This window comes from Trachymyrmex cornetzi, unplaced genomic scaffold (genome assembly GCF_001594075.2).
Source record: "Trachymyrmex cornetzi isolate Tcor2-1 unplaced genomic scaffold, Tcor1.1 scaffold47, whole genome shotgun sequence".
In the NCBI taxonomy this organism is placed as follows: Eukaryota; Metazoa; Arthropoda; class Insecta; order Hymenoptera; family Formicidae; genus Trachymyrmex; species Trachymyrmex cornetzi.
This window is the reverse complement of record NW_017299509.1, coordinates 2,104,927-2,115,542: the sequence shown is the minus strand read 5'-3', so window position 1 is coordinate 2,115,542 and position 10,616 is coordinate 2,104,927. Positions and strand designations below refer to the sequence as shown.

The window sequence follows — 10,616 nt, the reverse complement described above, 5'->3', positions numbered from 1 at the left end:
AACATCTCCTGACAAAATATCTCTATTGTAAAATATTAAATAACCGAGAAATTAATCTGTAAGTAGATGGACGATCTAAAGATACGCAAGTACATAGTTGGGGTTTTCAGAACGTTCCAAAAAAATTTTACTTTTATAGTTATATTTTTTACTAGTTATATTATGTTAGAATTAAATTTATTAATTATATCCTTTTTTAAGAGAAATAAAGAAATGTTTATTCTTTTCAAAAAAAAAGATTTTTATAAAAAACTATACTTGCTACTTACTTAAATAAGATAATTCCACGGAGACAAATTTCCAATTTTTTTCGAAAGAAAACCGTTACGAAAGTTGGTTCGTTTTTCGTTACTGTTCTTTTAACCTCATCTCTTCAAGTAATCCTACAATATATTACGAAGTATCGAGCGAAGTATTAAAGTAACGGAAGGAAATTTCATTTTTGAAAGAAAGTCATCGTGCGAACTAGAGAATTTTCCAGTTCAGAGTCGTTACAATATCGTCCCCTGAAGTAATCCTATTAAGAATCCAACCTAACGAGTCAACTCTTGAAATTTCGTCCCTCCCCGAAGTTTGAAAGCTGGAATATTGGAGCACGACCGCAGCGCAGAGAGAGATCGCGATTGGCATTCCGCTCGGCCGTGTAAGCCAGTGTAAACCGTGTTCTCGGTTCTCCCATGGCCCCCATGAGTAGGGATAGAGCGTCGAGCGTTCTCCCGATAACTGTACACTGTACGATCTTACCGCACACGTTTCGCCCAAGTCGGGTCGAGGAGACTATACGTCGCGAATGGCGGTTATTTCGTTCCTCCGCTCGCCGCGTGATTGGCCGGACGGCGGTGGAGGTTGGTGGAGGCGGCGGGGAGGAGGGAGAAGGGCCGAGAGCCGAGGTAAGCCGAGTCGCGGCGAAGAGTGCCGAATCGCGCGGGAGGTTCACTTGCTCGCAATGAAAGAAGCACGCTTCAGTCGCTAGAGAGCGCTTTTCGTGACGACTACGTGTCTTTGCGCAACTCCGTAATATCGCGCACGCATCGGTGTGTCGGTGCGCGACGTCACGTAACTGCGCAATCGTATCCGCACACGTTCTTCCAGAGACAGTCGACAGAGAGAGTCAGCCAGCCCCCCCGGGTGGGCCACGCGCGCGTGTGTCTTGACAGTCGCGTTTGTTTGGCGGGAAAGCGAGCGAGGCGTGCGATTCTTCGTGCTTATTTACGCGGTGTCAAAGGCGACTAGGCGACGCACTCGGTGAGTGACTCCCCCACCGCGGATCGGCATATTGCTTGCGGGCCGTGTGCAATACCGCTTTTTCTATGGAATTCCTTCATCCCGGGACCACGGACTGCGTTATCGCGTCTCGGCGTCTCTCGTGCGTGGCAGTGTCTCGTGCGTGAGTGCGAGCAGCGAGACGTGAGAGAGAGAGAGAAGTCAGCTCGCGTCACGGACAATCGCCACACGGTGGACCACGAAAGCACGAAATTCGCGCGGGATACGTCGCAACGCACGCTCTCTCGCCGTCGGTCGGATACTCACGCGCAAGTGCGGCGTTGCCGGATCGCATTCTGGAGGCTACGCCGACAGGAATCGTTTATTCGAGTCTCGAGGTCGAGAGCGAATTTGAGCGAATTTGAGCGAATTTGAGCGGGGATCGATAGTGTTTATATCGTGCACTTTTGACTGTTGGCGCGAAGGAGCTGCTCCACGGCGGCCTTGTGTTGGAATCGCGCGCGCGGATAGCGAGGCGGAATTTGTTTTCGCCGCCGCGCTATCTCTGTCTGGCACGTAGTAACCGTGCTTGCCCCCTCTCTCCCCTGTGTGTTGCCAAGCGCGGCTGCTGATCGCCCGGTTCACCGTGCACGCTGGTGCACGCGTCGTCTTATGAGCCACGCTCTCCTGGGATCGAGTCAAGTATCATCGTCATCATCATCGTCGTCGTCGTCGAGGTACGATCACGCCGGAACCGAAGCGGTGCCCTGGTCAACGTTCAGCGGCGGCAGCGCGGCCATTATTCGAAATTCGGTGGGTCGCGCCACGGATCGCGGCGTTGCCAGCGTTCCCGTTCTCCGCGGTGCGTAGCCGCGATTATTTCAACAACGTTCCCCACGACGGCGGCGGCGAAGGCGGCGGAGGCGGCGGCGGGGACGCGGTTCCTGGAAGGAGTCATCGTCATCCCTGCGTCACGGCCAATGCTAGAAGAAGCGCGAGTTCTTATCTCGTAAGCGCGTGTCACAACTTCTCTGTCCTTTCCCGTCGCAGGCGGCACAGAGTGCAGAGGGTGGAAGAGAGTAAGAAGAGAGAATAGAGACTTGGCAGGGTTATATCGTTCATCTCCCGAAACCCAATTTTTCACGCTCAAGACACTTTAGTGGTCCCCTCGTTTCGCGTTTCCGCGAGAGCGTAGTGGCGGCGATAGAGCGCAACGAAATATGAGCGCACGAGTGCTGAACCCGGCGATGATGACGGAAATAAGCAGGAACCTGAGCAGCGGAGGTGGCGGCAGTGGCGGACGAGCGGCGCCGAGCAGGGCCGCGCTCGCCCGCGTGCGACGCGATCTCTTCGGCCCGGTGGACCACGCGGCGGCTCGGGCGCTCGCCGAGCGCGAATTGCGGGCTCAATCGCAGCTCGACGCCAATCGATGGGGATTCAACTTCCAAGTGGGTGCACCTCTTCAATCGAACTCGCGTTACGAGTGGGAACCGCTCACGGAGCACGACGTCGTGCCCGAGCCCTACGCCCTGCGCGGTATGCCCTTCCTCAGGAAACACGCGCCTGGGACACCCCGCAAATTGCGCTTTGACGACGCCTTAACCACCGCATCGACCTCGGCATCGTCGATGACAACGACGGTATCGACTGCTGCGGCGACGTCGTTGACAGCGATCATGACCACGGTGACGAGCGCGAGGATAATGGAGCAAATGGAGACGGTCGTCACGCCGGCGCCGTCGGCCGAGAGGACACCGCCGCAGGAACCCCGAGTGCCTGAGATCGGCGAGGCTACGACACCCAGTCAACTCCTCAATCCGGATTGCACCAAGAGGAAGAGGTGCGCGATAGACCCGACCACTCCTGTACTACCTTCTGCCGCGAGGAAACAGTCCACTATCACTGGTGAGTCTTGCATATTCTTGCAAATTTACCCATGGAAAGAATTATTTTATTCGAGTATGTACAATGGTAGATATATAGATTCAAAAATAATTTTCTTCAAACATCAAAATAATTATGTAGGAAGCTCAAACGTAATGAGTAATATAACTATAAGTTGTAAAATTCTAGAACCAACTTGAGTGTATATAATTATTTCCTACAAAATTATTTTCAGATCTGTATCTAGCTCAATTATTAGATACTTTAGCAAAACTATTCTTTCCGTATAATCTTTTATATTATACAATATAAATTCCAAATTTTTCTTTAGATACTAATTATTTTTTCACTGATTACACTTAATTTTACCGTTAATTACAGCGAAGAATTCAATAGATCATAATGCTGATGTAATTTCTTGTAAAAAAAATTGGAAAATTTATACAGAAGGGATAATTTTGCTAAAATATCTAAAATTTAAATAGATACCGATATGAAAATAATTTGATTGGACCATCAAAATAAATTATTTTCAGATCCGTGTCAAATTAAATTTTTAGATATTTCTGCAAGATCATTCTTTCCGCCATTCTACACCACACTAAATAAGCTGAATAACGCACAATAGAATCGTTGTTTTTAGTACTTTCTAATGTTTTCAGTGATGGTATATGTTTTCATTCAACTTTCGACAAATTTAACATCATGTATGCACAGTTCCACTTGGCACCTTGATTTCAATGATATGGAGCTTTTGAGGGACAAAAAAAAAGATTTAGATAACACACAAAATAGCTAATAAAAATTGTAAAACTCAAAGCGTATATTCGCCTTTGAATCTCCGTCGATTAGGTGCATGTATGAATGCAACCGGGCGATGTTTGTTTTTGAAATTGTTTGGCCCGCACACGCGCTCATTTACAAAATTAATGCTATCGTTATCAGCGACGACATTCGCTTGATCAGCGGTTATAGATTATCCCGATGAAATCATGCGTGTCGCAATTTACAACGAAACTCGGCACGTTTTGCTTGATTGCCCGGCGTATCTCCGTTTTTCACACTTCTAATCTGCTCGTAACTCATCGCGCATAAGTATTTTTTACATATCTTTCAAAACAGAAGCTTCAGCTGCTTTGAGTATAATGAAGTTCGTTTATACTTACATTGTACGATACACAATGAACGCCAGACAATCGAGAGGATAATGATTATTATTTTCACGTTGGTTCTTGCCAAATATCAGCGTTAATTATCAGCATTAATTATTAGCTTGCTTGGGTCGATCATTTACTCGATATTTTTATGTTAAAGGGAATTAATTCTATAATTTAGGAATATTCATGAATTATTTTAGAAATAAACGTAAATTTTTTATTCTTAAAACATTAACAGGGACAATAGAATAAGGATATGATTTGATAGTTATCTTAATTATATTTATTTCTATCAGTGCAGATTAACTTAAATTATTAAAATTAAAAAAAGATAAAAAATAGTTAATTAAGATTAAAGCTGTAATCTACATTGGCAGAAATAAACATTGAAATTATATCTTTTCTGCTAATATAATTTAATGTTAATCTCGATTCAACTGACTTTTTATCTTCTTGTTCTAAATATTAGAAAAAGATGAAGAATATGCTGAATCAATATTAAAGCAAATTTATAGGTAGAAATTGGCATTTAAAAAATTACGAGAGAGTTAGACTAATTAAAGATTAATCTACATCAGTGGGAATTTATTTTATAGTTAGAAATTTCTGAAAAGTAGACTTTAATCTCATTGAAAAAATGTGAATCATTGCATATTTGCTTAGAGTTATAATTTTATGTACGTACGAATCATGAAAATAATTTTGCAAAAAATAGCTGGCTCCTAACTAGAATTTATCGTGGTTAATTTGGTCGATGCATTTATGTAGGAAGCGTATTGCCTAGGTCAATCCAATTCGTTCATTGGAAGGTCGTCGTAATTACGTCAGCACCTGATAATAACAAATTGTGTTTGCATTTCGTTGTTCGTGTTTGTATTTCGAAATATTATCAACTTTACTTTTTGTTGGACACTCGCATACGAATAAAAGAATATACATATATATTCGAACCGGTAAAATCAAATTCGTGGTAAAATAAAAATTTTAATCAACTTTTGTGCGTATTGGGAAATACATTTACTTATTTCATAATATTCTATATTTATGGAAAGAACGGTTTTGCTGAAATGTTTAAAAATTTAGTTAGATACGGAATCAGAAAATAATTTTGTTAAACTATCAAAATGATCATGTACGCTCAAACAAAATGGACAATGCTGCGAAAAGTTTTAACATTTTAGCAATCATGAGTCCTACATAATTATTATTTTAATAGTCTAACAAAATTATTTTCACGGATCTGTATCGATCTAAATTTTTGAATACTTTAGTGAAACCGTTCTTTCCGTTTAATATATTATATCTCACAACAATGAGCAAAACGGCGCAAAGTATTCATTTGAACTAGTTTTCACATTTTCTTTATTATCATTATTCTTTAATATTCACTAATAGTCTACATAACTTTCAACGTTTTGTATGTAGAGTGCACGATCATTTTTTCCCGCTTTCTGTGTCAATAAAACCGAATTCTGAAAACGAAACGCAACATGTATGCATTATCAGAACTATATTATCGCGTGCCGCGATAACGTTGAAGAGAGGCTTTGATAGTATAAAAACTTTTATTCACGGTTAAGCGGAATCACGCTCGTACGTCTACACCGCGAGCGATGACACAATCAATAATATTGCATTAGATGTTTATGTCAACAGTAAATCGCGCAAAATTCGATTTTGGGATAACACTACAAAGCAAGGCAGAATGGGCGTTATAAATTTGTGCGGTGTTCAAATCTTTTCAGAAATTTTAAAATAAAATCGTTTTGTGTCGAGTTGGCAACCCAAGTGTTTATTTTGGATTTTTTTATTTAACTCGCCAGAACTATTTTTAATTTTAGGAAGAACCTCTAAAACTCTTCGGGATGTACTCAGAATTATAATAAAAAATTTATTTAAGTTGAGATACTAACTTTACAAAGAAAATAAATTATTAGATGAACTATAAGAGAAACTAAACTAATATGTAGAATTTTAAATAGAGGAACGCCAAACAATTAGTAACTAATAATATTATAAAGTTTGATAAATCTCTGTCTCATGTTACTTTGAAAGTAAATATTTCATACTATTCGGGGGAAGCGCCGAGAATGCACTTGCAATAATATTTGCAAGAAGGCCTACTCGAAATGGAAGGAACGTATCGTTAATCATAATTGCATACACGATCCACCCGTACACATGTTATCATTTTCGCACCAAAATATTGTTTTTTTGACGTTACGTTATATATATGTTCACGCGAGCGATGTGTATCATTATATTTGCGGTGCTAATTTTGAACTTAATCACCGTCCTTTGGAAATTTCTTTGATAACGATTAATCGATTGTACGAAGATGAGGAAAGATTGAGTCAATACATAATTGAGTGACATAACGATTGAGAGATAAGCATCTAATGATGAGAGATTTGCAGTTTCTTAAAAAAAAAAGGTAAAAATGGAATTATTGTCTCACGTCTGTTTCTTACCAATGTACAAAGATTGAATTTGAACGTAAAAAAATAGTAAAACGTTGCCTCGCCATAAAAATTTATTTTTACGTGATTTTGAATATTTGGACGAAATTCCAATTTCTTTACATCGCGTGTTTGTTGCCACACAGCCATCTTGTCGAAGTAGTAAAAACTTGACACAATCTAGTTTTGTTTCTTTTTTCTTCCATTTATTATTCGGCCATGCACACCACCCACGCGACGCAACTATTTTTGGACATGACTCGTCATGTGTCGCGCACGCGTGTACACACGTGTAAACACATTTCACGTTGCGCCAGCACGCGACGCCTTTGTTTATATTTTTACTACATCGCGTGAAAAAGCGAAACTAAGCTTTACTGCAAGTCAGCGGAGAGACATTCGTCGTCTACCGTTACATTCATGACGCATCGACGCTTTTTTCATTAATCTCATTTTATCTTTGGCTTATTTTCTCGAATAAAAGATTAAATATTAATCCAAAGTGTCTTAAAAAATTGGATATTAATTCCAGATCAATATTCGTTAATTAATCGTTTCTCATGAAAACTTTAGTATTGAAATGGTCATTTTTCTTAGTTCGTCTTTTGCTATCTAAAAGGAAGTGCGCAACTTCCGGAGCATCGTGTACACACGTGTAGAATAGAAGGATGGGAACCGATTGGGTTTCCTATCTGCGCCACTTAATTCATTCGAGGAAGTAACGAGTTCGTAACGTATTTTGCTTTACGGATACAGCCATGGGGGCGCCGCGCCGAACGATATTTCTAACGTACTTTATTAATGAGCCGCGTGGGTCAGCTGTTGAAATCCATATGGGGTTGCTGGCCCCGAGTGCACCCCCATCTCCCTTTCCGACCCCCACTAGCGCACTAGCCCCCTTTTCGAGCCCTTTGTATTCCGCGTGACGCGTGTACGTCGAGTGTTTGCACGCGTGGGGGGCATCAGCTGTGCACGCAATCGCGTGCCCCTGTCTACGAACCCCAGGGGCGGCAGACGGATCGTTGCAAAAGGGTCGGCATTTAAAATCAGGATAGCGCCCGCATATCTCGTCCCAGATATTTAAAGCATCGCGCAGAAAAATAATTGCGAAATCCCCTATCGATTTGTATTCTTATTATGACTTTAACTTTTGAATCTGGAAAAATTTGCGGTAATACATTCTTAAGTTTGTTTGATAATTAGAAAAAAAATGTATACATATCAGATTTGTGAGACAGAGATTGGCAATGTTTAGACTATAATATAATATATTACAATAAAATATATCCATGAAGTATTTAAAATAATAACTGAAATATTTAAAATAATAAGTAAAAGAATTTTAATAAGGATTTTAAATAAGGGGAGTGTTAGAAGAATGAAACATAGATGCTCGTGTAATTTTAATAATTTTTATCACGTACCTCGACAAACGACAAAAGTATAGGAAGGTTGACTAGAGAATTGGACAGATGCACCTATTTTCATCGCGTGGAAACTTCGCCAAATGGTACTCTAAAGGGGTGCCTTTGTACCTTTGGGGTGTATCCGTTTATGAGTCACGTCCAGTCAGTCCAATGAGCTCCTTTTTGAAGCTCACTGATCATATTTTTATTTGAAATTTGTTAAATATAGTGACTTGTATGAATTTTTATGTTACTATTTATTATATATAAAAAATAGAATTTTTTAAATGTATTTTAAAGATTCTCAAATATCCTGTCTACTTATATATTTTTCGTGCACTCGATCGTTTTTCCATTTCTTAAATATTTTTAATTGCGCGAAATTTTGTCACGAGTCCAATTTGATATTCGTTTCGTGGTAACGAAAGTATTTGTCTGAAAATTGCAACTGCGTTCAAACGTGCAATAAACATAATAAAATCCTGACCTCGCGCTCTTATCTCGCGATATAATTAGCGAGTACGGTACGATATAATATTTCGAAGGTTATCAGAGAGGAAAGATTTTGCTTGCATACATGCGGTCGGGAAAATAAGCCGGATTGTGTATAAGGTTAAGTGGCATTGCATGCGATTATAAGAAATCGAAGCTGAAGATAAGCTGCGAATTGTTTACGCTGTCCGTCCGCCAGATGCGTTCCGAGATACTTTGACTTACTCCAGATGCAATATATATTAATAAATAAATACAAATAATAAATATAGATAAATTAAAAGAACTACATATATATATAATAAATAATATTACTTTCTAAAAAATTCTCTTAACCCTTAGATATGATATACTCCAATTTTCTTTTACTTTATGTACATACTAATTTTTTTATTAACCCTCCACTTGCAGTTTGAATCTTTTTTGTCCAATCCAAGTTTTTACTATTTTATATTTTTTTTAAAATGTGGAAAAATTCAAAATTACTTGCCAACATTTCTATTACATTATCGAATAATGTTTAATTTAAATTAAAAATTTTTGTTTAATAAAAATAGAAAATGAGAAAGAAATTTGTATGCTTTGCTTGCGTCAAAAAAGATCTAGATTGCAAAAGAGGATTAATAAAGATACATATAATTGCTTGTTATCATTATATTTCTTAATATTTGGCGTTTTGATTGAAAAAATTTGTTATATGTTCAGTATCTAAAAATAGTTAAAGTATCTAAAAATTTAGTTATGTACATCTGAAAATGAGTTATTTTCGAATTTGTGTATAAATAAATTTTTGGATACTTCAACAAAATTATTCTTTTCAAAACGCGATGTTTCACTGTACTCTTTGGCGAGTCAATCGACTTGAAATTAGAAATTAAAATATTATTCGAAACGACAGTTTGCCTTTAGATTTTAGTCTATTCTTCGACAAATCTGTCACCTCGGTTATGTAAAGACATGTTTTCTTTGTTGTCTGTTTCAGACTATATGAAGAGTCGTAAGCGCAGCCTGAACGGCACCACAAAGAGCATGATAGAGCCGCCGGAGAAGATCGCTCGCAACGCGGGTCAGATACGCAGCTAAAAATCCTTCAGCTTTCTTATTCGAATGTCGCCTTTTTCCACCTCGTTTGTACGCAACGGGAAAACAGTACCGGAAGTGAGAAACTGCATTACCGTGTGGAATAACGGGGAAAGAAGAGGGTAGAGACTCTGACAGGAGGTGCGAGGTCCGCGTTGGCTGTGCCATTCATATAGTTTTATCCGCCATGAGCGCAGGCGAAATGAATGAATAAAAAAAAAATAAGAAAAAATAAGAACCGGGAAGTAACGCCGTTCTCCATCATGTATATCTTCGTCTGTCGTATCGCTTTGTAATACCACGAGAATTATGAGAATAGTAACAGCGATTAAGAAAGAACGTGAGACGAGGGAGAAAGGATAAGATAGAGAGTCAAACGCGAAGGTTGCTTGATGGGGAAAGAGAGAGGAAAAGAGAATGACTCTCGTCGCTATTTTTTATAATATGTGTCACATCATTTTCTGTATTAGAATATAGAATAAGTAATACTAAGGAGAATATAAAAATTAGATTGTAGATAAAGAGTAATATGATTTGTGTCCAAATTAATTAATGTAATATATTCATTGTTTGTTTCTGAAACGTTCGTAGAAAAATGTTTAAACGATGTCGTTACACAAACACATTATGGGAAAAAAGAGAGAAAGAAGCTAAGAAATACATGTAAGTTTATATAGGCTATTCTCATAGGGATTAGAGCTGATTAGATTCTAAGATATAAAACAGAGTATATCGCGCGTATTCATTGGATCTAATGGAAGAGGATGTTTGAGCTTGTCCATGGAAGTTCGGTACTCGTGATTGCCCGGTGATAAAATTCTAAAATTATGTAAAAACTATTTAAAAACAGTTCTGTGATAGATATCGCGCCAATTTCGATGCTGTGTCCTTGAAATGTGTGCGATATTGAGAATTGACTTCAAATTTCCATATTA

General features: G+C 39.1%; 1 protein-coding gene across 1 annotated transcript; it reads left to right on the top strand.

Moving 5' to 3' along the window:
- The first annotated feature begins 1,437 nt into the window (after positions 1-1,437).
- Positions 1,438-9,919, top strand: dap (cyclin-dependent kinase inhibitor dacapo). The gene is made up of 2 exons (XM_018513643.1): positions 1,438-3,108; positions 9,584-9,919. Exons 1-2 carry the CDS (start codon positions 2,424-2,426, stop codon positions 9,682-9,684), a joined length of 786 nt encoding a protein of 261 aa, XP_018369145.1. The 5' UTR covers positions 1,438-2,423; the 3' UTR covers positions 9,685-9,919.
- The last annotated feature ends 697 nt before the right edge of the window (positions 9,920-10,616 follow it).

What these genes read in the sequence shown, in the direction of transcription:
- dap (XM_018513643.1), top strand. Translation starts at nt 2,424, where the DNA reads ATGAGCGCACGAGTGCTGAACCCGGCGATGATGACGGAAATAAGCAGG. An exon ending in GAAACAGTCCACTATCACTG is followed by an intron (nt 3,109 to 9,583) that starts GTGAGTCTTGCA and finishes TGTCTGTTTCAG; the next exon opens with ACTATATGAAGAGTCGTAAG.